We start from the raw sequence: 27,097 nt of genomic DNA on the forward strand, positions 1-27,097 counted from the left end.
TCTGCATTACAGAAAGAGAGCACTAACGAGGTGCCAAACACAAAGCAGGGCAGTCCCTCCTCACGGCAAAGTGGAAGTGCAGAGCAGTCTGCAGTGCCTAGATCAGTAGAAGGAGAGCTGCTTGGGACTGCAGCTCATTTCCCCTCATTATTAACTGAAATGCTTTTCTGTCCTCAAATAAGTGCAGCTAATTCCCTTCACAGTGGGTTTTGACAGAAAAGACTCATGACAGAAAACAAATGCTGACAGATCATCCCCACTGGAGGACTTAGGTGCTGTAACGTACAACCTAGAAGTTGGTGGGAGTAGGTGATGGTGCCAGATGGGTTGTTTTTCATGCTTTGTGAATCTGTGCTGTATGTGGTTTTCATAGCGTGAGCTCCTCCAATTACCTGAGCATGCTAGGGAGCTGCTTATTCCCAAAATACTGCAGTATAAGAATCTTAAACAGGTAAGAGCTGTACATTTTCCAGATAGCTTGCTAAACCCTCTTGAACTTACTGTAAAGTTGATCTGTGTATTTGTATAATTATCGGTGCCTGGGGTGAATTTGTCTCCCAGGAGTTACACTTAAGCCTCAGACTTCTGCACAGATTAATTCTTGCCTGATGGTAAGAGGATTTCTCTATGACACAGACTCAACTGATGCAGTAACACTTGGAGAACATCCTTCTGAGTATGCAAATCAAGGAAGAGAGCGCCACTGTTGTGACTAGAGCAGAAGGATCTCCGGACTTTGGGGAGAAAATTGCATGCACGGATAATTGTCCTAGTGTTGTTTCTCCTCACTACTATGGCTTGCAGTCTTTTGCTTTGTATAAGAGCGCTTCTGTTGGACCACTGCTCAGGATAAATTTTGAGTCCATGCCAGAACCACAGACCACATAGCCTGCTACAGTTCAACAGGAAGCTTGTGTACAGATAAAATATTGACTGAAGACTTTTGTAAAATGTATGTAAAAAGTAGGAGTGATTAGTTGTGAAAAAATGCCTGACTTATTGGACGTGCTTTTTTCAGCCTGATTTTATTTAACACTATGATTTTTGTCAGGTTCTTCATTCATAGCCAGGAGCACAGTTGTAGAAAAAGCTTTCCTCCCTGCCCAGAAATGAAGAAATGCTACCATAATCCTGGTCTTAGGTAAGAGGTTTATTTTCTATTTCTGAGGAGATCCCTTTTGTTTTCCAGATGGATACACTGGAGTTCCTGGGAGATGAGTTCAGTGGAATGGCCAGGTGCCCCTACGATGCAAAGCATGCCAACGTTGCATTGTTTGCAGGTAAAGAAGAATAACTGAAAAAAACTCTTTTGCTTTCCTTCCTGTAACACAGGCTTGCCATAGTACTGTGTTTCTTTTGTCCAGAATGCCAAAATCTAAAAAGTGGCAAAGGGAGTGAATAATGACTAAAAATAGGGGCCATTAGGAAATCACTTGCACAGGAAGCCTTGCTTTCTCTGGGATTAGTTTCACTACCACAAACAACTTTGCTCGAAGCCTCAGTTTCCTGGCTCAACATTTCAGTATTTCCTGGATTTGCGATAATATCATGCCAGACCAGTGTGAGGCACCATTTCTGGCAGCATCTTGCTTCTACAGAGGACAAGGACAAGACTTGTATGAACTTTGAGGAGGAGGAGGAAAGGTATGCCCTTTAACAACTCTAAACTTAAGTTGGCGTTTATAATAAAAGAAAGAGAATATGCTCTGATACGACCTTTCCTAGGTCTAAAACAGGAAGGGAAGGTGATTTTATTTTAAAGCAGAAAACATCATGATCTTCCATTACCAGCTTACTAGGCAATGGAGAGAAACCTGTTAGTTAATGATGATTTATGCTGCATGCAGCAGAATACAGTTAATTCTGATTTCTACTAGAGTAGGTAAAATAGGGAATGCTTATTAATGGGGTTAGTTTGAGCTGTTGATTGTGAAATGTTATCGTGGTATCTTTCTTCTTGAATTCCAGATTAAACTGTTTATTGAAGTTCTTTTAGAATGAACCTTGCCAAACAGTTATTAGATTTGGCTGTAAAATGGATGGCAAAGGCAATACAAAAGCCACCCATGATAACATCAATCCTCTTCAACAGGTGTGCTGAAAGCAGTGACTGGATTATTATGTGGAAATACTTCAGCAATTCCTCTGAGGGTGTAGGAGTTTATATGTATTCCAGGTATCCTTAAGGAAAGACCATGTCTGTGGCCAAAGTACTCTATTAGCCACTACTGTGTTTGAGCTGGCATGATCTGCTTAACAAAGGAGAGATTTCATAGCAAATTGCAAAAAATATTTTTGTTTCCTGTAGTGTATATCAATGGGTTCTTTTGTTTCAAAATAATGATGGGTGTGATGATGGTGTTACTATGTAATTTCTTAGTTATAGTTAAAAGGTCATAAAGTAGAAATTCTCTGTAGCAGAGAATAAACCAAAAATGCAGAAACACACCTTCAGAACAAGATACATCCCAAGGTTCATTCCACAATTCCTATCCTAAGGGCATTCTGAGTCACCTGTCTGACATGCCTTGTTCACCACACTGGCCAGAGTAGGCATTTAAGAGCAACTTAACCTAGACATTTACCTACATGTAACTGAAGTTAGGTAAAAAGAGTACCACTCTGTCACTGAAGAAGTCCTCACATTATTTGAAAATTAAAATAAATATCTGGAAATCATAATTATATCTCTTGGGATGGTTCAGAGTAAAAATTATACTGTTCAAATAAATCCTTAAAGAATATATCTGCTAAAATCACTGTTTGATATGGCATACATATTTATCCCCATGATAACATTTCAGAGTGTAGCAAAAAGCAGTTTCAGAGCAGTTCAGGGCACTAATCCAGCATATTTTAGTCTGCTGGGTGCACTTACAAGAATATGGCTCTTCTTGCAGCTTGTAGCTATTTTAGATGATATGTGTGAATTGTAATTAGTCACATGGTCTTCAGGAACTTGGCAGGAAAGAAAATAAACGTGTGATTGTATTAACATGAGTTCAGACACCCATAGCTAAACAATTCAGCTTTTTATTCTATTTTAAATTGTTTTTAGTATTTGCTTTTATTTGCTTTTTTTTACTTTTTTTTGGTTTTGCTAAGAAAAAAGAGCCCATTTCTAAGTAGCCAAATGCTGATTGGAATTGCAGGGTTCAGAAAGAAGAGTACAGTCCTGCTAGTAAAAAAAGCAATTATGATTTTTAAACCTGGAGCTGAAATTAAAAGTTGTTTTTAGGTACAATAAGGGGAACTCATTATCACAAGGGGTCCTCTGCTTAGCCCTGAATATGCAGTCAATGCCTTCAAGGCCCAAACAATTTCTGTCAAGCTAGAGGCAGGCTGTTCTGATTTTCTGTAGAAACAACAGAGACAAGCTGCTGGGGTTCACGCCATGATGCTTGTGATACTACCAGCCACCATGGTTCCAAGGTCTGTCTCACAAGTGAAAACAGCCCTGTCTTATCATGACCTGCGAACAGTTCTGACAAGTATCAATTTAAACTATTGTCAGGGCTTGTGCTTCTACATCCAGATACTATTGGTTGACCTTGGGGTGCCATTTTGTAGGCCATTTCTTACCACTTGTCCTCCAGCATTCTTTAAAGGAGAAGAATGCATAATTCATGTGTGAAATGCCTAAAACACATTTTAGAAGAGAAACATAGACAGGCAATCCTCCTTCATGTCTTTGCATCTCTGCTTTGCCTGGGCTCCCTGTACTCTGTTTAATTTTTGACTAGTGACCTTTGGCCCAGAAGTACTCACAGAGGGAGAAACTTGAAGAAATGTCAATTAGCTGGCGGTCCCCAGGACCTGTCTGGTTTTTCCTCCTGGTTAAAACCAACAGTCCTGTTGAGGCACCTCCGTACTTGTAAGCAGAATTTATAAGTATTAAGCTAGAGAAATTTCCAGATAAATTGGATAGGGTAGATTAGTATGCCCTAGCTAAACTGGTGAAGAACTACTTCAAAAGGTTTCTTCTCCCACAACATCCCTCTTTTTAAAAATTGATGTTCTGTCCCATTTACCGTGTTGGATTTTTTCACTTCAGTGTTCCTGAAGGAGATTCTCATTTGATTCATGAGCAAAAGTAATTACATTTTTCCTATCACTTCCCACCTTGTTTCTTCTTTCCTTCTTCCTCAGAGGGAAAGTTGTATTCTGCTACAGTGACTGACTTCCTTGCGATAGATGCAGTCATATACCGGAGCCTTGGAGACAGCCCAACTCTGCGGACAGTGAAACATGACTCCAAGTGGTTGAAAGGTAGATAAACGAAAATAAATAAATAAATAAATAAATAAATAATTTAAAAAGAAAAAAAAAAAAGAAAAAGAAAAAAAAAAAAAGAAAGCCACATCTCTGATGATAATCCTGGATTCCTAACAGACCTCTCTGTCATTTCATTTCAGTAACTTTTTCTGGAAAAAGAAGGAACTAAATTACATCTCTTTACTTATGCTGATCTATTTATCTCTTTTCCTCTTCTCCCAACCCCAAGTTACTGGTCTTGACAAAAACTGTGAGCGTAGTAGGCCAGAATATATTCCAGAGAGTTTTCCAAGCTGAAATAATCAATTTACAGCTGTTGGATGTGAAGGCTGGCATTTGCAGGGCTCAATGTATTTCATGTACTCAGGCTCTGTTTGAAGCAAGCCATTCCTTGGAAGAGTGTTAGGTACCAGCGAGGGCTTCATGAAGGACAGAGAAGTTGTCCTAAAGCATTACGATTCATCAATGAAAAATAAAATTATGGGAATATTGCACAAAGGCTTCCTTTTCTACTTCCTAGGTACTGTGCAGCTGCCATTGAATTAAGCAATGTGTGCTCTAAATGCCCTCATTGTTAAGAGCAGTGCTGTTTTGCTTCACGTAGGCGTTATGAATAGTTAACATTTGGAGTGGTTTTAATAGTGAGTAAAACTGAAGTTTGAAGGCTTTTGCTGCATGCAGAAATGTTTTGCCAGGTGTCGACTTTAGCTGTCCCACTTTGCTTGTTGCTGCAGACATGTATGGGCAGAAACAGTTATGGGGATTGTTATTCCCTCCACACACAGCCTGCAGGCCATAAAGAGCCCTGTTTGGAGCCCTCAGGCATGCCATTACATATTGCCTCTCTACATTTCCTTGTTCACCATGCAGGGCAGACACAGCAGTGGCTAACACCTCACTGCCTTGCAGGGACTTTCCCCAGGCTGGCCTCCAGCTGTGCTGTGTGTCCCAAGCAGTGGTTCTTCTGCAGTGGTGCCGCTGCGTCTTCTGACAACTGAGCAGGCTTGCCTCATATGTGCATTTAATTGTTGACATTTAGTGTGAAGGAATTTGGCTTCCCTTTGCACCTATAGTGTGTTTGTGTGCTGTGTACTGTGCATGGAGCACAGATAGGATGCCTTCTCTGTTTTTTCTAGAACCATACTTTGTCCAGGCAGTGGACTACGGCAATTATATTTACTTCTTCTTCCGGGAAATAGCAGTGGAGTACAACAGCATGGGAAAGGTAAGGGCAAAAATATTGCCTCAGATGACTTAGTGACATTCGGGAGGAGAAAAACATATGCTATTCTTGGACCAGTGCTATTAGGAGTGACCTTGAAATGAGAACCATAAATCATAATGACAAGGTCATCATTTTGAGAAGATTCTTATTGCTCAAGCCAAAAGGTGGGTTGGAGTGAAACATTGCACTGTCTTGAAAGGATACGAGGTGGTTTCTGATGGTGGCAACATATGCCAGAATCTCTTTTCCTAATCATAAAAAGCACAAGGCAAATGTCGTTAGTTCAGCATACTAGGAAGATGTTAAAAATGGCTTCTAAAGCAAGGAGATATTTCTTTTTAAGAAATCTGAATTGGAGTAAACAAGAGTAGAAATTTTGTGCTCTGCCATTCTTAGAAGAATAATTAAACACTTTCTGCATTTTTGTGAATTTCACAATAGCGTTCTGACTAAGCAGTCAGAAAAGCTGACCAAGGTCACAAAGGTGGAGGGCAGGAATAAAAGCCCAGCGAGATTTGCATAGTTTTTAAGTGCTGAAAATACAAGAGTCAGAGCAGGCAGCGTGGGCTGCAGGGATTGTGAATATAAAATGTGCTTTTGTTTGGGGAAATAGAAAGCTAAGCAGTCTGTATGGAAATGAGTTTTATATGGGTTGAGAACAGATCTCCTGAAGGATTTATGACTGTATATTAAATGCCACAGCCTTATCTTTTATAGCACACTGTTCCAAAGCTGATTTTTTTCTGTTTCTTATTTGTCACAGATTATGGAAACATGGGATTAAATTAAGCACCTTGCTGTGTTATTTCAAATGTTTTAAAAGTGAAATTCCTGTCGAGTCTTCAAGTTCAAACAAACATTTCATTTTCTACATTATTTTTGCTCTACTCTTTCCAGGTAGTTTTCCCAAGGGTGGCTCAGGTTTGCAAAAATGACATGGGAGGATCTCAGAGAGTGCTGGAAAAACAGTGGACTTCCTTTCTCAAGGCTCGTTTGAACTGCTCAGTTCCTGGCGATTCGCACTTCTATTTTAATATACTGCAGGCAGTTACAGATGTTATCCATTTCAATGGCCGGGATGTTGTTTTAGCAACCTTCTCCACTCCATATAATAGGTAATAGGCGCAATAACCTTTTGTTTCCTTTATGTTTCGCTTTTTATTGCAGTTTGTTTTTACTCCATAAAGGTCCAAGAAGTGATTGCTCGTACAATGTAATTATTACATACCATGCACTTACTGAGAGTTTGTGTTTCATTTTAAGGTACCCTGCCATTGCTTACTGCATTTTGTATTTGATAATTTAGAGCAGCTTTCAAACATTTACTATCTGGACACATTCCTTGGACATTTTCGTTACATGAGAATAATTCAAACCAGCCACCAAGAAGTTTTGCGGAGTGTAACTTGCAGGTTATTACAAAGAGAAAATACAGTTTTCCTTTCTTCCAGAGAAAGGACCAGGTCTGTCCTGTTCACATCCTCCTTTCCTCTATTTCATGCATCTCTACCAACATTTTGTCCTGGGAGAGCCAATGTTCTCATACTTCCTGCTCTCTGCAAGGAAGGTCTCTAGATCAAAGAGAAGGAAGTAGTGGAGCTGACTAAAGCTTCACAGTCTGTCAGGTCCTACTTTGCTTATTTATTCTCATAAAGGGGTGTCTTGAACCCTTCATACTGAGTCAGCCAATCTTTCAGCTTTTTAACCCCTGGAGCTGCAACCTGTGATGCTCTTAACAGAGGTTTCTGTTAGCAAGGGGGAAAAGAGGAGCTGAGCTAAATCAAAAGTCTCTTCCTTTTCCTGGCCACATCAACATGACTTTGTTCTGCAGAACCTACACACAGGAGTCCTAACCTTGCTGAAATACAGCCATAACACAAGCAGGTACCAATAACACAAGCCATTCTTCAAACACCTGTATTTTCACTGCTCATGTGGTTTCCAAAAAGCATCAGTTCATCTGTTAAGAATTTATTGCCATTACACATTATAACATGTTTCTCCAGAAGTTATTAGAATAGTAACTATCTAATTATTGAGTTCTCCTGGAGAAGTTAAAAAAAAAAAAATACTAACAGTCCAATTAAAAAATATATTGCTGTTTCATGGTGTAATGCGTGAGCTGAAAGGAGAATTTTATTGCTGAAATTCATCTGGTTTTGCTGTACACTTGCCACCTCTTGTCAAAGCCTGACCTTAGTGAGGTCATGCACAGAGCTGATTTCAAATGAGAGTAAGACTAGCCCTCTTCTGTTTAATCACTGACTTTGACATCAAAACAGTAGGGATTGCAGTGGAAAAAAATATTGCCAACAATAGGGAATGAAGTTTTATATTATCTCTCTCTTTTTTTTTTTTTCTTTTTTTTTTTTTTTTTTTTTTTTTTGTAAACAGTTTAAATAAAACCAAATAGAGAATTGGCATAAGCAAATAGGCTGTATCTTGAGATTATCTATACATTGAGATGTTCTAGTCTGCTAGTATTTCATGAGGTATGTCATGATAAACTTTTACTTGAAACCCTGTGTTTTAGAATCTAAGTACTTGTTTTTAAATTCAAATTTCTTTGATCTCTGGAACAAGAGCATCCCCCTAGAGTGAGTTGGCACAGATTCCTCAATCCAATCTGAGATCACCCTGGGTGGGAGCTGGTGGTGGGTTGTAGTCAGTAGGTAAGAGATTGCCTGTCTGTGACCCACAGTGCTCCATCCATATTGTTTTATGACACTGTGGACCTGCTAATTGCCATCCTCAATGGAAAAAGTTTTTGCAGTCTTCTCACTGTAGTGATCCCTCTTACACTGTGGAGATACATGATGAGGACAGTTCTCAGTGTGTTTAGTTCTGTAGAGTAAGCCTGAAGGTTTTAGGGTTGTTTTTCTTTAGTGCTTAATCCAACAATGTGTAAAACCTTCTATCTGTAGTGCGACTTGTAATGCCTTAGGATGTGGTCCTGCATGCATCTAAATACACCCCTGACCAACCCTGACGTTGAAATATATGTGGCTGCCTTGCCTTAAAACTCTTGCTGTGCAGTATCGTGTTAATATAAAGCTTTGAAGTGAGTTTCCTTCCATATAAAAACCTGTCCTGTGGAGATGAAAGTAAGAATAATACCATCTCCCTACTTGTTGTTTCCTTCAATAATAAGCATTTCAAAACCTTTAAATATTCAAGCAATTATTTTCCTATCAATTTTTGTACCCTTATGAGTTTAGTTTTATTCTCTGTAACAGTATTATAGTTCCTACGTTTTCTCTTTGGTGTATAATAACCTACTAGCTAAAAGCAGGATTGAAAGCCTCAGCCAGCTGGGTTCATGCTATTTATCTGATAAAATCAAGCAGTGAAAGTCAGACATGAATACAGTAGTTCATGTGTAAAAAAATAAAAGGTGGGTAAATGAATAATTCATGCTTCCAAGTGACTGACCATGGGAAAACCCTAGGCTTTTCAGAAAGCATGTAGGTAAGGTTATAATTATGTTTAGACAGTGCTACTGTGCAGTTGCATGCAAATAATCAAAGAATTGAAATTTACAACTTTATCATCTAAAAATGTGATTGTATTTGCTTCTACAAGCTCTTTACACCTCATTGAATAATTGAGTTAAGCAAATTGCTGAGCATAGTTAACTTCTTTCCATTGGGAAAACCTGCCAGAGATGAGGCTGTAAGAGGATGGAGTAATAATGTGCAAATGCCAGGCCAGTGGCACAGTGCAGTACGTTTCCAGTTTGATCAGCTCCAGCTTCTGAACTGTCTGCAGTGTGTTTTTGAGGCATGACAAGGACTGTGAAAATTCATACTGAGAAAATGTTGTGACTTACAAGAACTTAAATTTCCAAATAATGGGCTCTAAATGAGACTGGCTATTTCTTCTCATGCATTACCAGTGGTACAGTTTCCCAGATTCTTTCCCCTCTTCAAGATTATTGCAATTACTTCTTTCTATAGAGGCTTTGAAACAAGTTGTGCTGGCAGGAGCTGTCTGCCGATTGGTATGTTTCATTTTTTTCCACGGGGCTGGCTTTTCCTGTCAATACTCAGAGGTTACAAAGTTCGGGATTGAGTAGCCTGTGACAGGAAGACTTCTATACAGCATGTTTTTCACTCAAGATTTTATGCATAACTGCAGAGTGAGTAACAATTTCTGGGAAATGTCACTTTGCAGCATCCCTGGCTCTGCAGTCTGTGCCTATGACATGCTTGACATTGCCAATGTATTTACTGGGAGATTCAAAGAACAAAAGTCTCCAGATTCCACATGGACACCAGTTCCTGATGAACGAGTACCCAAACCCAGGTATGTTTCATGTGTAGTGATATTGTTCTGCTGCATGCAGAGTTTTGACAATTTGAATAGCCTTTTAAAGTACAGATCCAAATGAAGATATATATTGTAGTAATGAAAAAGGAGTTAAGTTGTATTTAGAACTAAGATATGAAAATGGGATTTTTTTCATTTAGATCACATTTGTGTAAAATAAATCAGGCCAGTATCATATCCATTTGGTCAGAATAACTGGCATTTTAATAGAGCTATGAGTTACCTGTTGCAAATTGGTTCAGTAATGGATGTTTCGTGTAGCAAAGTCTACACTAGTTCTGAGAATTGCTCTTCTGGGGTTAACAAACAATTCACTTGCAATAGAGGATGGGGAGGCAGGGCATGCAGCGTTCTATCAAAATAGAGGTTTGTTTTACGTCATTTCTCCCGAGTTGCTTTTCCTGCTTCCACTTCCCTCCTGTTTGCATGTAGTTCCCTTATTACACTTTCTTTGTACTACCTACAAGCACCCCTTTTGTGCAAAATGGTGTTGATAGTCATTTGTTAATCCATTTACACGCTCTAAGAATATGAAGTAAATGTCAATAGAGCAAATTAATTTATCTTGCACAACCTCTACCACTTTAACATATGTTTTATATTACCTTTGTTATCTTTCATAACTTAAAATAAATAAATAAATAAATAATCTAAAACTCTGTGGTGGCTACTAGGATTCTACACAAGTCCAGATTTAGCCCACTGTGTTTTAGAGACTTACCAAGTATACTGTCCCAATGCTGTGTTTACTCTGAGGTTGTCCATCAAGAGAAGAACCTGGTAATGCCTGGAAAATCTCATAAATTCTGTGTCTGCTTTTAGTCTGAGCCCTAGAGAGGCATCTATCTGCACTGGCCCTGGATTTTCTTCTCCTTTTTGCAATGTTTCAGCAACTCACTGGATAGGCTGCCTTGGTGAAGAAAGGCTGCAAGAGTGCTCCAAGATCATTTATTTGAAAACAATATTCATATAAAGAATATTTGCAGGGACAAGGGAAAAGCATAAAGAAAAATTTTATTTCTTTTCAGTGGGAGGGGGGAAGAGAAAGTTGCCTTGTAAGTTTATGAGATAATCCAATAGTATGCTAACAGTCACAATGAGGAGAGGATATTGTTCCTTCTTCTAAGTCAGTAGGAGATAATGATAGCTGAACCAGTAAACAGTGTTTCATATAATATTTGGCCATCAATCCGCTTAATGGAAATAATCATTACTAGCAACTCATGTTGAAATTCATAAGAGGCAAAAGATGCCTTTGAAATAAGGTCATTTTTGTTTGGATATCTCAGTATGGTGCAGAAACATTAGTGCTCCTATTGATCCTAACATTTGTCAGAGGCTTACTGGAACCTTTCAAGAGCCTTGCTTCCCTTTTTTGTTGAGATGAACAGGAGGGTTTACTCAGTTTTATGTTTATTCAATTAAGCCAGTTTTGAGATTATAACAGAATTAATCCAATTATGTGATTAGGATTTAGGAAAAAATAGGCCTCCAGATTAGATGTACAGAAATTCTAGGTACTGAAGTGCCAGAAAGCATAGGCTGCTCCCTAGAGAATTTCACCCAATAAATCAATGCATTTGTCAAGGACTTAGGAGATCGGTGATGCCCTTTATTTCTCCTTCTCTCCCTTTATTGGTAATTCTGTATGTAGTCACAAAAATAACCAGAATATTTTGGATCTAGAGAGGCAGAGCACACAATCTGTGCACATACTGTTTATTACACATCTGTGCAGGAGTATATTCATTGACCCAGTTAATCCCTTCTGGTCCTGTGTTAGCTTCCTACATAACATTTGGTTACCTAAGTTTTGAATATTTATCTAAATCAGAGTGGCAGATATGACAGAACCAGAATTACACTTTGTTCAAGGTGGAATTACTTCATTGATGTTAGTGGCTCTACCTACTTTAGATCAAATGAAGATTGGACACTGCAGAATGATTATGAGTGGATTATCTTCTCATCTCACAGTGGCTCAAAGGCTGAAGAATCATAATGGTCCAGGAAATGGGATCAAATGAATTTTTTGTTGGAGAATGTAATCCACAAATTATTAATAACAGGCAGAGAATGATGCTGCTGATTACCTGTTGAAGCATGAAAGTTAAATTACCTTAGAGGAGGAGGAGAGATTTTAGGAATACAGTGAGTAGATTTGCATTTAAATTGTCCAAGAATGATTATTTAACTTTTCAGTCAAAGTCCTCTATGTGCTACAACACTTAAATTCTCCCTGAAAGAAGGGTAAAACCAATGCTTGCATGGATGCTAGCTGGGTTGTCTTCTTCAGTAGTCCTTCTTCTACCAGAAAGTACTGAAATCAGCACTCTTTGAACCATGAAAACAAACTCCTTCCATATGATTTCTTTTATTCCAAGAAAGAACGAACAGTCAGCTAGTCAAGTTACACATCAGAAAGTGTCTATGACAGTGAACATGATTAAGTCAAATACACAGATACAGTAATTAGGTTCCATGTGAGTGGACGAACTACAAGCTGTGCACATCGAACTACTGCTAAAGAAGTGGATTTGTTCTTTTACATGGCAGCATGGAAGTTCTTTTGGTCTGGAGTGGAGGATAGAAGGCTTCAGGCTTTCCTGAGGGGCTGAACAAGTCCAAGAGACTTCTCAATCCTTCGTTTAAGACATTGCAATGCACTTCAGATTTTAACAGAAGACATCATGACAGTTGTTACAGAAATGAGATTTGCACTTAGACATCAAATAAGTGTTCTGGATTTGCCTTCTTGTTTTATTTAGGCCTGGTTGCTGTGCTGGCTCTACATCATTAGAGAAATATGTAACCTCTAATGAGTTCCCGGACGATACTCTGAATTTCATCAAAACACATCCACTGATGGATGAGGCCGTACCTTCTATTGTCAATCGACCCTGGTTCCTGAGAACGATGGTCAGGTAAGTGCCTCCAAATGGACACTTCCTCATTGTAGCATGCTGTCAGGTTGTGCTAATGATCTTGCTTACAATGCTCTCAAATTCTATAAACATCCCTGGTGTGCTGGGCATGACTCCAGCTAGGAAAGATGGCAGATGCTGTAGAACTCCCTGAGCAGCTTCCAAGATAGGAAAAAAACCTCACTTCTTTCCAACCATGCTGGGCTGAAACCGGATCCTGGGGGAAATGAAGTGCAGGGAATGTTGACCTGCCTCTTGGCTTATGGGTCAGTGTTTGAGACAGCTCTGTAGAAAACTTTGGGCAAGGATCAACAGATAGCCTAGGGATATGTATACAGGATACAAGCATCCCTACCAGGATATGTTCACAGGATATGAAGATGTCTGTTGTGATTATGTACTGGTATGTTTTACTGTTTACAGAAGTGTGCAGGCAGAAGTAATCACATAATCTATATTCTTTCTATGACAACAAGAGAAAAATAATAAAGAAGAGACTTGAACAAAGACTCATAAATCAAAAAGCCTCAAATACACCATACCCTTCCTCTGAAAATATGTCCCCACTCTCCTGTGTCATGCTGTGGTCACTATGCTACTTTTCTGCCCTCCAGCTGTGGTTGGAATGAAGTGACTAACTTTTGCCATATTTCCCATATTATTTGCCATATTATGAGTAGTGTTTAGCACTGGAAGGGTTTAACTTAGTTTTATGAAGTGTATGTTCTGTCAGGTACTTATGCTGGATCAAAGGCCACTGATTTTCTATTTGGAGCAAAAAACGATGACACATGATGATCCCTGACTAAGATCAGTTCTCTGATCTTAGTCTAGTCCTGGACAAGCTGCTTCCCACATGGATCATCTTTAGCTTCCAGTTATGTTATATCTGGGGCCTCACTTGGGAGCCAAAATGCCTGGGCTGGTGTGCCTTGAGGTTAAAGCAGAGACCCTGTGTTTAACACTGTATGAACAGCTGGTGCAAAGAGTTGTCGTGAGGTCATGGTAAACTACGTTCCTGAGGAAATGTTGAAAACCCTGGGGTTTATAAAGGCCAGGTGGTTTAAGGCCCAGCAACATTGCTCTACTTCATTCCAGTTACATACCTCCAACCAAAGATGAGAACAGCAAGCTCCGTAGAGTGCTTTCCTTCGATCTACAGTACCTGATAACTATTACCAAATAGTCTCCAGTACTCATCTTTAATAAATGATGTGATCCCACAATTTATACTGCCTTAACACTGAACTTGCTTAGTGGTTGTTATATGATTATTTTTAGTCAGATAAAATAATGTTTACTTTCTCAGCATTTTCTCAGCGTTGTATAGGCACAGCTTTTCCTGCCAAAAAAAAAAAAAAAAGTTGAATGTAGATCTGTTACCAGTATTGCTGCTTTTAATGTAACTGAACATGAAATTAAAATAAATAAATAAATAAAAATCACTGTGCTGATTTTCTTTCCCTGTCTGTAGAAATCGTCAGGCTAGTACTTTGGTTTTGTTTGGAAGGATAATTCCTAAATTGTCTCAGACTCTTAACAGCCCTTCAGCCTTCTGCGTGAGGTTTGCTGTTGCAGACATGTCTGCTAACTATTTGACATCTGGATAAGCACACAAACACATGGAAATTCCCTACCATTTGGGGAGCCAAACTGGTACAGTCTGTATTGACTTACAGGGTTTTTCAGTTAGAAGTGCTTAAATATGCTAGATGGCTGCTCAAAGGCTATCACACAGTTACTTGAAGTGGAAAACATGATAAAATAAATGGCAATCTAATCCACATGATGCAAAATGCGATATTGTTTTTCTAGATACCGTCTGACCAAAATTGCTGTTGACTCTGCTGCTGGGCCATATCAGAACTACACTGTGGTTTTCTTGGGATCAGAGAAGGGAATCATCCTGAAGTTCTTGGCACGGACGGGAAACAGTGGTTTCCTAAATGACAGCCTTTTCCTGGAGGAGATGAACGTTTACAATCCTGAAAAGTGTGTATCTGATTCTTTGTACTCATGTATGGGTGACTTTTGACACTTCTGATTTTCCAGAGATCAAGTTGTCCCATGAAAAGGGAAGCAGGCTAGAAGAAGCCAAGTTCTCTGAGTCATTTTATATTGTTTTGGGGGGATGTCTGGTTGTCAGTCTCTATATTGAAATAAAATATTTTTTTCAGCATATCTAGAAAATAGCCCATCATCCTATGCAGCAGTTGAGGGATAATTAAAAGCAAAATTCTGCAAAGGAAGATTAATTTTCTAATCCTATAAAAAACCGATTCCTCTCCAAATAACTCACTAACCAGCAAGCTACTCTCCAAGGGAAATTTCCCACATTTTCGCCTTCCTCAAATATGCCTAAGGGGGCTTTGAAGTGGGTCATAAGCATGCAGAAATTTCAGCTACTTTGAGTGCTGGAGAAGGATAAACAGAAAAACTGAAGGGCCCTCAGAAATCTTGTCTGGTGTGTAGTATCTCTCTACTTCTCTGGCCCCATGCATTTTTAATGCATGCTTTAATACTTGCTTATATATCTTTCTGTCACTGCATTTAATGGCTATTGTGTGTTCTTTTTCTTCCTTGGCTTGTTCAGTTCTCCCCTTTTCAGGTTTTATTTATGTTTTTTGTTGTTGTGTTGTTTTTTTTTGTTTGTTTGTTTTGTTTTTGAGATTGAGGAATCATTAGGTTTTCATTTGTTTTCCAGGGGAACTCACTTGTAACTTTATCTCACATTTTTGAATCAGGTGCAGTTATGATGGCGTGGAAGACAAGCGGATTGTGGGTATGCAGCTTGACAAGCCCAGCAGCGCCCTTTATGTTGCCTTCTCTACCTGCGTCATCAAGGTTCCGCTGGGGCGGTGTGAGCGCCATGGCAAATGCAAAAAGTATGTGCTTTGTGGTGGCACTTGCCCTCTTGTTGTAAGCCCATGTTCCAGGCGTGGGGAATGCGAGAGCACTCAAGAATGCCTCCTTCTGCTCTTCTTTCTCAAGGGCCTGCATAGCATCCCGAGACCCCTACTGCGGCTGGGTGAAGGAGAGCGGGGTGTGCACACAGCTGTTCCTTGGCGCTAAGTGAGTAATGGCTCTTGCTGGAAGGGCCTTGAAGCGCTGGCAGTGGCGCCGGACAGACTTGGAGTGAGCTGTTTGAAATGTGGGGCTCTCAGGGTAGAAAAATGCGTGAAGTGTTTGTTCCTACCTTATTTGCATTCTCTGAAATTTCTCACAATTATTTTTTTTTTTGGTGTGAACTGTCAGCTGATTGGTGACTGCTGAAAGAAGAGGAAGAATAAAATGAAAGAGCTGTACTAAGGCCCACGTGTTGTTGAAAAGAGGGAACTGGATGGCTGTGTCTGGACCAGCCCACACTGGAGCCATCACAGCTGATTAAAGAGGCAATAGAATCCAAATTAAATTACTGAAGCAATTTGTCCACTGAAAACAAAACCAGTCCTTCTAATTTACTGTGCATTACTAAGAGGAATCACAGAGCACAGTAAGAGCTTAAAGTAGATTCAGAGAAGTGCTGGATCTCCCCTTGCTTAACAGTAGAATTTAATTATTTTATAATAATGAAAGTCTGTGAGGTTTTGTTTAAGTATGGTTACTTAAGCCTTGCAGGAAGCAGATCTACTTCAGACCTCTCATTTCTTGGACACATCTGACACAGCTCACACTTGCCCACTCTAAACTTCAAGATAATGGTGTAAGTGTAGCATAAACATCACATAACCCCAGCAGGCCCACAGCCAGCCCAGCTTAACCCTGTGTCTGTATAGGTCTTCAGCATATAATGGATGAGTTATCATGTTCTTAATTTGCCATTTCAATTCAAATAGTCTTGTCCACTTTGAAAACTATAGCTATGTCTAAATACTTATATGCTTTATGGAGGCTGTTTCTGTTGGATATTTGGTAAAATACCATTGAAGTTCACCTGTGTGCATATGAGGTTTTCTCAGCCTTCTAGAGGTGCTTGAGGTTTTTTGCACTTGCCATGACAAGGTTATGGGGAGTTTTGTACCTTACTTTCAAAAATGTCTCTACTATTTATCAATAAATCCATCAAGACAGGAGCAATGCAGCTTCCAGTGGTGCAGTTCAGAGGTGAGCATGGCAGGTTGCTCTCTATCCAATACAAACCACATGGGAGGAGATCCAGATCAATTGTTCGGATGTGTGGTGGACTTCTAAATTAACCAACAGGAGGCAGAGATGTTAGGTGCCCTCCTGGAGTAGGTGACAGTTGAGCAGTAGTTTTAAGGACATAGTGCTCGGAATTAAGTGTCTGTATGGGTAATGATGCCCCCACAGAAGGATCCTGTCTAATGCAGACAGGAGCTTGTATTGGAGGTTTTCCAGGGCTCTTGTCACTCATCTCTTACTGTATCAGGAACTTGGAAGAACAGCTTCACTAGTTATCCAAAATCACTGGCACAGGTTAGGAGTTTGAATTGAGCATGTCAGCTAGGAAAGCCTTTAAGTATTAATCAGTACAGACCCTTAAATTCAGCATAATTCACTTTGTGATCTGGACCTTATGCCCTGCAACCATGTTCAGTGCACTACCTACAAAATTTTGAAAATGCAAGTTTTTCCCCCCAGCACAGTACCTAGCCGATAGTTTAGCTTCCTTCCCATTTCAAAACATTGGTGCACTTTGACTACTGTATGGACAAGTCAAGGTAGGATTGTAACTGCTCATGATAATGTCTTTTTTTTTTTTTTTTGATTGAATAGTTTAAAAATATATGAATGTTTGCCTCCCTTGACAATGAGGTATGCAGTAGATTTTGAAAGAAGAAAAAAACAAAACAAACAAACAAACGAAAAACACAAGGAGTCATCAGAAGTCAAAGACTCACGTAGCAATGACAAAAGAATTGAATGCCTATCTTGGAATTTTTTAGCCTTCATGGGGAAGTTTCAAAGAAATGGCTGGTTTCATGGTGTGTCTTTATTTCAGTTGCAGATGCAATAATTTCTTTCTGGTGGTGCTTGTGACTGTCGTTACTCATACTGTTATGTTTCTTTCTATTATTTAGGCTGGCATTTGAGCAGGACATAGAACATGGCAATACAGATGGCCTGGGTGACTGCCAAAGTAAGCAAAGCTTTTACCCTCTATTTACCATGTGTAACAGTGTCTTTCTGAATGCCTCAAATCACCCTTACCTGTCGAGCATTCTTTTGTAGCAATGTAAGGCACAACAGGGATGGCAACTGCAGCTAAAGGTACAGGAAGAGGAGGCACAGCTGTTTAAATGTATTTAAATAGCCCAATTGATGTGATTTATACAAACACTGGTCTTCATATCAGTTATGTACTGGAAAGACCGTGGTTCTACAGGATATTGATTATAGCAGTGAAATAATGAGATGAGTGTTCATTGTGTTTATCAGTCGTGATGGTTGGATTGTTTATCTAGATGTGCAGAAGGAGCTTGGTTTCTTGTATAGACTGTGACTTGGACTACACTCCCATGCATAACAAGGAGACAGTGAAACATGTCTTCATCTTTGGATCAAAATCAAGAAGTGGGAGCTTATGTGTTTGTGAACCTTAGTTGATATTACAAACAGGCTGGACAAAGTAGCAATGCTAAGGATCAGGTACTACTGATCCTGTCTAAGAAATGTTAATGGTAAACCTTAGGTACTGACAGCATGAGTTGGAAGCTTAAACACAGTCTTTAAACATTTACATTTTGCACTGAGATGCTTAAAAATGCCCAGCTTGCACTATGTGCAAAGAAACCTTGGATGTTGATTTCTGAGCTGTCAGGAACACCAGCAGCTGTGTAGCTTGTTCAAGACAGCTGTTGTTCCAAATGTTCTTGCCAAAATTGGTTTAATTCTGAGCCCCAACTATTATTTACAAACCTTATGAAATCAAGAATCACATTCTTTTTGGTGCAATTTGCACTAATGCCTGTAGACACACACCCAAAACAAAACAAAACAAAACAAGAACAAAAAAAACAAACAAAACAAAACAAAACAAAACAAAAATAAATTAAAAAAAAAAAAAAAGCGCTCAGGAAGTGAGAGAGTCATTACTTTTGGAATATAGCACAAAATAACAGAGGGCAAGAGTGTGCTCTGGGATACAGTGCAGTCTATAATCTATGGAGAAACCTAGAACTTTCTTGTGCCTTGCACATCCTTGTTCAAGAGTCATTTATTATTGTGATCACTGTACTTATGGGAGTACAAGGATTTCAGTCTCTGCATGCCCTTGTCTCAGCTACACCTCCCTGTGCCCTAAAATTGGTCCATTTAGGGCTCTTTAAGTTTTTTGAAGGAGGTGTACTCACAGTCCGTTCTGTGATCCCTGTAAAATGGGCTAGCACCAAAACCGGGTCAGTTCCCAGCTGGTACAACTTTGCCCTTTTCAGCCCTTTTCAACATAGTTCTGCTCTCCTTGGGCAAATAGGTTAGACAGGTATGGAGTCTACCTGACATCAGTTACACATTAAAGAAGTGTAGGAGATGATTCAGAAAGAGCAAGTTGTGCTCATGGAGAGAGTTCTGCTCCTGTACAGCGAGCAGTAAAGCCAATACCCCGTCTAAGTCCCTCTTCAGCCCCGAAAGATGCATTGAACCTTGACACTGCACAGGGGTAGATTTCACTCCCTGCTAAGCTAACTGACCTTTTTACTTTATGTGGTCTTGTATCATGTGAGTTTTGTCCTCATCAGCTCATGATTATAGCTTTATCACTCATTCTGCCTTGTACTGGAATAGGATGTGACCTTGCAAAGAAAGCCATGGCAAAGGGAAAACTGTCCTTCCCATTTGTCCCTTGCATGGGGCTAGTCATGAACACTTTTAGAGTCAGACATTGTTTAAAGGTATGTCTGAATATTAATTTTGCCTGGATCCTTAGGATAAAAATCATATACATATAGATACCGGCTGAAGTATAAAAGGTTGCTAGCAGCAAACTACTAAAAACAAAACAAAACAAAAAGAGAGAAATAATGATTTTTCCCCTGTTATTTGTCTTTCAGATTCCTTCGTAGCCCTGAATGGTAAGGAAGTTCGTAGTTTCACTTTTTACTGACAGAAAATCCATTTTGGAGGAATCACTTTTTACTAAACTTTTACGTATTTTCATATTTATTGTTTTATTTAATGTTTCTTCCCAATTTATTTTGTTCATAGACATTTCAACTGCTTCACCTGATCATGAAATGTCTTACCACACAGTGTATGGTCAGTTTATGGGTGTTTTAAATATTCTTCCTGGATCTTTGTATTAGCTAGTAGTTTCTCTAGTCAAATAACAGCTAACGCTTTCTTATTTGTTTTGTCTTGGTTTTGAGGGCCTGATTCACTAATCACGAGTAAGGTTAAGTCATGCTTCTTGATTTGCAATCCCTCTTTCCTAGTCCTCCCTCAAAACTCTCTCCATTGAATTAAAGTCAGATATGGCCAATTTTAATGGCACTCCAGCAGGCATGATTAAGAGCACGCTTCATCTGAACACTCAGACAAAGGAACACTTGGAAACACTGATGCATCTTATCTGTTCCCTGGGAAAAACAAAATAGCTTACATCCCACTCATGAGTTGTCCAGGCTGGTGTTATGACTGCTACAGCAGCTAGTCACTGATAACTTAGGGAAAGGAGCAGAACTGTCCATGGGTGATAGAAAATCTCTCATAAAGCAAATTAACTATTACCTGTGTCAGTTGAGATGGGGTTATGCCCTGAGTCCCAAAGGTTTCTCTCACTTCTGGAGTAAGTAATTTTTGTTGTACATGCTTGCAGTATCATAACACCCCTATGGTACCTGGTCTGTAAATAAAAAGGGGGATTCGCACACCAAAGTTGAAAGAAGCATTCTTGCTAGCCTGGAGTAGCAGTTTCCCACTAGGTAGCTGTTAATCTGCACTTGCAGTACTTTACACCACTTTGTTCTGTGTTTGGAAGTGGATTACAGTGTCACTTGGAGTGAAGAATAAGTGTCTTCTTGAGGAATTATTGCAGAATAAATAATCACTTTAAATTCAAACCTAGACTTATATTGCAATAGTTTCTCTTCCTAGACATCCTGAACAAAAACAAGTACTCACAAGCTAAGAGGATGTGTGATAATGTTCCCAATGAAGGCAATGGCTAATTCCCATTTGGAAATTTGGAGGGCTGGGAACTTGCTTGTGAAATTGCTTTCATTCAGGCTGTGCAAGACAAACAGTTCATCAGAGCTTGGAGAAAATTATAATATGTGTGGCTGAATATAGCTAGAGGTAGGTTAGTTTGCTGTTGTGATGATGCACATTAGATTGGTCCCTTCGTCTCCTGCCTGCAAAATATGTAGATGCAAACAGAACCAATGGCAACACATGATAGTACAGCAGAATATAAGTAACACAATAATACTTATCAGCATTTAAAAATAAATTAAATAAAATTTCCCATGTTATTACCAGGAAATGGAAAATGTGCAGGTGAAATTTGTTTGCAAGTCTGATAATAAAAAACAATGAGGGGAATACACAAAATCTAAGTTGAGACTTCATAATGTATGGAAGACTGATGGTTTCATCTGTATATAGAATTTGTCGTTTCTTTCTGTTGAAAATTGCTATACATCCAAAACATAGAGCAGTAATTAAAGGATAAGTAATAATAATAAAAACCATACTGCTGAATCTAAAGAAAAAGAAAATAGCCCTGGGCCTACTGCTAACATGCCAGAAATGTCTTTGGATTCCTACTACTAAGTGTGTTTGGAGGCTGCACAGTTATAGCTGAAGACTGTGGTTCTGAATCCCATCAGCTACCATATTAAGAGGGACTTTAGCCAAAGCTGGTATTTTAATCTGACCAAGAAAGCAGAAAAATGGTTTAAGTGAGTGTCAAAATGAAAAAATCTGTAGTCCCAGAGGAGTACAGTATAGTATAGGTATAGGGAGTATACTTGCATGTCAAGCACAGTGATAGATTTCATGAATGAACCCAGCTCTTAAAATAAGATCCTACTGCCAAATGTGAGAGAAAATCTTTCACAGATGATTTCATTGACATTTCTAATGTAGATTCTGATACATGGTCACTCAGCAAGACAGCCCTTCCTTTATGGGTTCAGTTGAAATAACCTTGATGATGTTACTGTAGTTAGTCTCTTTCCACCTACCAGGGCAAAATACAAAGGGAAAAGTGCTAGTCACCTCTCTTGATCTTCCCCAAGAAGACTGTAGGAACTTCCAGCACTAGACAGTAAAACAGTCTCAGTAAACAGCTCATGTTTGCTAAATGTTATGTCTGCTCTTTTTTTTTTTCTTGAGCAAATAAAATTTTATAAATAGTTTATTTTAGTGTTATTGAATACAATTACATATGTAACTAAATGATAATTCATAATAGATTAAACCTCAGAACACTGGAACATACCAGGATGCCAATCAAATGAATGTTCAGGATGCCAAATGCTCAGATGCAAAAGACTTATAGCTAGATTACCCCTTTTGACTGATTTACACCACTATAAATCAGATCTCTGGTAGACTTACTGCCACTCTGTAGCAGTGTACATGAAAGGAAAACTGAGCCCTTAATCTGTGTATTCCTTACATCAGCCTCCTTCTGAAATTGGCAGATGGGCTCCCTTTTCTGGGGCAGTCTTACATGATCAGTTGTAAACAAGTAACAAAAGTGCAAAGTCCACACAGGTGACTATTCAAGTACATCATTTTTGACACCCAAGGGGAGAGAGAATAGGAGGCTGAAGTTGTGTTGCAGAAGGTCAGAGATGAATGATGTGAGAGACATATTTAAACAAAGAGATGAGCTTAGATTCTTCCACAAAATTGTAAGCAGCTTCAATTACCTTTGGAAACATCAATTCTTAGTGAATTGGGCCCTTATCTCACCCCCTAGCCATATTCCTTTCTCCCTCTGTAGTATTGATTTAGCCTTTCCCTCTAATTGTCTAATTAGGTTGCTATAGCTGTTAATAGGATAGTGTGTGGACATCTTAACCTCTGAGATCCTAATGACTTGTGCATATTAGAGCAACTATCAAATACGTATTGAATCCCTGTCTTTGTTTTAAAGCTGAAAAAATCTCCTTATATTTTACAAGTGCACTTCAGAACAAGCTGTAGTTACAGAAGTGCAGCCCTTCTGAATCATTATCCATGCCCGTAGACACTAAGTGCTTTTACTGAGGTCCTATTACTTGATTACAGCACTCCAAATGAAAAGTTTTTGCAAATAATGGAAGCACCCTAAAACAGATTTTTTAAAAGCCTGTCTATTTTGAAATTTTCATGTTTGCTTTAAACAAAGAAGTTTGAAAAGCACTATATCTGCAGCTTTTCAGGTGCATTGTTTTAAAACAAAGGCAGATCTTTAGTTTTTAGATGTTTAGGTGTATGAAAAGCTAGTCAATACTAACATAGATGTACTGGCTACACCTCAGATATGTTAAAGCCTCTTTAAATTGCAGAAAAGCCTATTTACACAGTCAGAGTGGTAAAAATGGTGTGATGGGGGAAAAAAAAGCCCACTACATGTTGCAAACCATACAGCACATTGTAAAGGTTTAATAATGGCTGCATGTGAAAGGGACAGGAATGGGTTGCCTGCCACTTCAGCCTTTTCTCTGTTTATGAAAGAAATAACTAGCTCATACATTTCTGGTGTCACTCAGCTCGGAGGTGAAATTCACCCAGCGGGACTGACTGTTCAGCCACTTACAAGACACAGTGATAATGCTTATGGTGTCTGGTGTGGCAGCCACTGCCCAGTAGCAACTGTTTGCAGAATACAGCTCCAACACAAGCAGGGTAGGTTATTAAGGTTAATCTGCTCCTGCCCTGCTTCCACAAAATGGAAGAAAGTTTATGTTGATTACATGTGGAGGACTGTTTCTCAGTGTGTACTAGACTAGCACATTAGTAACAGAGCAAATAGACTGATTTCTCATGATTGTGTGAAACCTTCCTCTACCTAACTGCCATCTGGTATACATTACTATCTTCACAAAGCCTAAGCTTTCAATTTCCAAGAACTTCTCCATGTATTTGCAGCATATGGTTGAGGAATTTTTTTAATTATTATTTTTTTTTTTTAGAAAATGCGTCCCTTAGGCATATCTTTCCTCTAGATTACTGTATTAAGAAACATTTTTCTTCAGCCGTACTTTTGCCTTTTCCTTAAAATTGTCCCTTTAAGCACACCAAAAGTAAAAGTGTCTGGACAGAGATATGGACATATAAATGCATATGTAAGGCACGTATAAAATATAATTACTGCTTTGCAAGATTTCCTTCTCTTCAACCTCCTTATCAAGCTTTGACTAATTGCTTTCTTATGTTGAGTGCAGCACTATTTGTAGGCTGACCAAATGTTGTACACATTATTGTGGCCATTGAATGGGGTATTAACTTGGAGACTGAAACCCCATGAATTCTGGCACTGTGGTTTAGTCCTTAGGGAAAAGAAGACATGGAAATCTCATAACTTTGGCCTATTCTCTGGCCTATTCTATGTCCCATTGTTCCTCTTATTTCTTGAGAATGAGCAAAGGAATTGACAAGCGTAAAATGGTATAGAAGTGAAAGCTTTCATGCTCCAGTGTATTCTTGCTTCAAAAGGGCACGTATTTTCAGCCACTGGGCCTCTACCCATCCTTTTGGAAACAGGCAGCCCTGTAGAACTGCTGTGGAACAGGCAGCAAGTCTGGATTGAAGCCCATCATCCATCTAACTGTGTGTTACCAGTGCTTCCAGCCATGCTGTTGCTTACGGAAACCTTCTAGTAGAGAATAATATTTGGCTTCTCTTTCCTATTTGAGCAACATTAAAAGCGCCATCTTAAACAAAATACACCCTCTAGTTTGCCATGTTAAAGAAAGGTGGCTAGAGGAGACCACCCTTCCTACCAGGAGAGAGAAAAAATAATACAGTGCCCTCATCAGCATAAGCCCTCAGCCTGAGGTCCAGTGCTCAATTAATTGTATTAATGATTACGTGTAGTACCTGAAGGGTGATAATTCTGCATGGTGAGAATGCTGAATCTCACCAGCTTGCCCTACAAAGAGCGCTGGTTATAGAAGTTAGTTCTCTCCATATCCTGTGCAAAACACAGTCCAAAGTACTGCTGCATACAAACCTGCACACTAAATCAAAAGTGCTCCTCAAACATATGCAGAGGAGCATGGGCATTTTCTTCCCCTCCAAGATCATTAATATTCAGCAGAATTTCTTTAAATCATAGCAGCATCTTAACAGAAGCTGCAGCATTTTTGCTGATTTCATCAATATTTCAATCTGAAGAAGCTGCTAAAAGGGCTGGATAAAATGAAGCACTTGTCTGTATCGAAAAGCATTCAGATTTCTGATGTCTAGAGGGTAGTTGGGAAGCTGAAGTTCATCAGCTCTCCATGCACTGAAGGGACTGATGTTGCTTCTGAGAGCAGGGACCAGAATGGCCAAAGCATTGGTGCAAGTGGTGAAAAGGAACTTTCAGAAATATGAGTGATTTTAAGGTCAGAATGTGGTGTGGTTGGAGTTTCAGTGCCCACTTTCCCAGGAGTCATGGAGCAGCTGAGCCACTGAGAAGTCCAGGTTGGGGCCATCATTCAGAAACCATAGACTCCAAGAGTACTGCATTTTGGGTGTTGACCTACTTCCTGGGGTTGAGCTGCAAAGGACATACATATCTACAAATACATTTATGCCAAAGCCAAACCACTGTTAAAATTGTACAATGTTTCTGGTAGGTCATGTCCTGTGAGTGTGCTGTTAGGGTGTGTTCAACCAGCAAGGAGTTCCTCAGTCATGTTCAGGATGGCAGTGACAATGTCTAGAGTAGCTGTGAAACTCAGGGGAGCCGGCCTGTAATCCTCTCTTCCAGTCAAGAGGTCTACCCTGTGTGACAAATGCAAAGCAGATCACATCCCAAACTTTCCTCCTTCAAAACGGGCCTTCCAGTGTTCAAAGGGGCCTGAAGCAAGCAAGCAATGCCACATCTCTGTCCTGAGAGGTCTACCAACCAAGTGTGTTTTGAAGACAGTTACAATTTCTTGGCCAGACTCATGTAATAAGGCCTTCACTTCACTGTTAATTTGAGCAGAAATGATGTGTGGCTCTTTGCTAGCAGTCCTTACCTCAGAGCCATTGTAGACCACTGCTCAGACAAGACTGGTGGAAATGGTGCAAGTAGGCACAAACCCAGTGTTTTTTCCATCCCCAGTGCACAGGTTCTGGGCAGCCTCTCATTCCCTCAGGGACACGAGGCAGAGGGCAACAAACATCATCGTGTTGTAGCTATTCTGGCATTCCACTCCAGTTCTGGTGGTGCTAGAAGTTGTTCCATTTTATTGCTTAAATTGCTGTTGAAATTGCTTTTCTTCCTAAGCCAGTGCCAGACAGTGTGGACTGATGCTTCGGTATCAGGCTCATGTGCAGAATACAGCTGAAGGACATTTGACTAAGATGAAGAGTCCTCATGCTGCTCCACATGCATTTAACACTGCTGGGCAAAAACACACAATTGCAATCTGAGCTGCAGTCAACCGCACACACATGCAGCCATTAACACCATCCCACTGGACAGTTTGGAAAGTCCAAATTCTGTGTTTCCTTCGAGCAACACTTTGCAAGGCCTTCAAAGCCATGCTCAGCCTACGAGGTTCACCCATGGAGGAAAGCAAAGGTTGTGCTCCTGAGCATGAGGTGGCATGGTAAGTGACTAATGAGACTTGTCTTCCCTACCTGTATTTATAATGTAAACAGGACACTCCAGTTCACTAGTTCCAAGCACCACCTCTTCCAACTCTCGGGCTCGACAGGGTTATGATGCTAGGGGACGCATGCTGGATTGGAAGGATCCGCTTGGTTCATCCGAAAATACAGACCCATATGTGGCAGTTTCATCCCATAATCATCAAGACAAGAAGGGTAAGGCCTTGGAAATGACTTCCTGTGGTGAGGAGGGAGGGGGGGGGAGGACTGAAGTGTAACTGCTTCCAGCTGGCTCAGAGCAACATGTAATAAAACTCCTGTGCTATAATTAAAAGCTTATCGTAAAGCCTGAAACTAAACAGCCAATCTCAGACTCAGTCCTAGATAATTCACTGCCTGAGGAAACCACACAAAACAAATAGAAATGTATGCCTTTGCCGTGTGTATTGTACATGTGCATGGGAAGGAGGGAAACAGTGGGGATTTAGCTCTCTTTAAACTTGATCTTCCCCGTTGTCTGACAAAGGCAGATTCGTGGCTTTCCATTTTTCTTAAGAGTGCACTTTTATATTGCCTTTTTGTCTGAATTCCCGGGGCAGCACAGCAGGTCTCAGCTAATTTCACATTATTTCTGTCTCTCGCTGTC

The 27,097-nt window shown here is 39.7% G+C and overlaps 1 protein-coding gene across 8 annotated transcripts in view; it reads left to right on the forward strand.

Annotated features, from left to right (window-relative positions):
- SEMA6A (semaphorin 6A) overlaps positions 1-27,097 on the forward strand; it is a 119,137-nt gene that overhangs the window by 65,539 nt on the left and 26,501 nt on the right. For 6 of the 8 annotated variants that reach the window (XM_084503475.1, XM_084503473.1, XM_084503476.1 and 3 more), the window contains 13 exons: positions 1,190-1,280; positions 4,150-4,269; positions 5,412-5,500; positions 6,398-6,615; positions 9,674-9,805; positions 12,598-12,753; positions 14,569-14,745; positions 15,498-15,638; positions 15,745-15,825; positions 17,796-17,854; positions 19,764-19,784; positions 19,918-19,968; positions 26,503-26,667. In XM_084503475.1, the coding sequence (XP_084359601.1) occupies positions 1,190-1,280; positions 4,150-4,269; positions 5,412-5,500; positions 6,398-6,615; positions 9,674-9,805; positions 12,598-12,753; positions 14,569-14,745; positions 15,498-15,638; positions 15,745-15,825; positions 17,796-17,854; positions 19,764-19,784; positions 19,918-19,968; positions 26,503-26,667 (1,501 nt within the window). The remainder of the gene's footprint in view (positions 1-1,189; positions 1,281-4,149; positions 4,270-5,411; positions 5,501-6,397; positions 6,616-9,673; positions 9,806-12,597; positions 12,754-14,568; positions 14,746-15,497; positions 15,639-15,744; positions 15,826-17,795; positions 17,855-19,763; positions 19,785-19,917; positions 19,969-26,502; positions 26,668-27,097) is intronic. The other 2 variants (XM_084503479.1, XM_084503480.1) reach the window with 2 other exon arrangements.

The sequence above is a fragment of the Aythya ferina genome (assembly GCF_964211825.1).
Source record: "Aythya ferina genome assembly, chromosome: Z".
In the NCBI taxonomy this organism is placed as follows: Eukaryota; Metazoa; Chordata; class Aves; order Anseriformes; family Anatidae; genus Aythya; species Aythya ferina.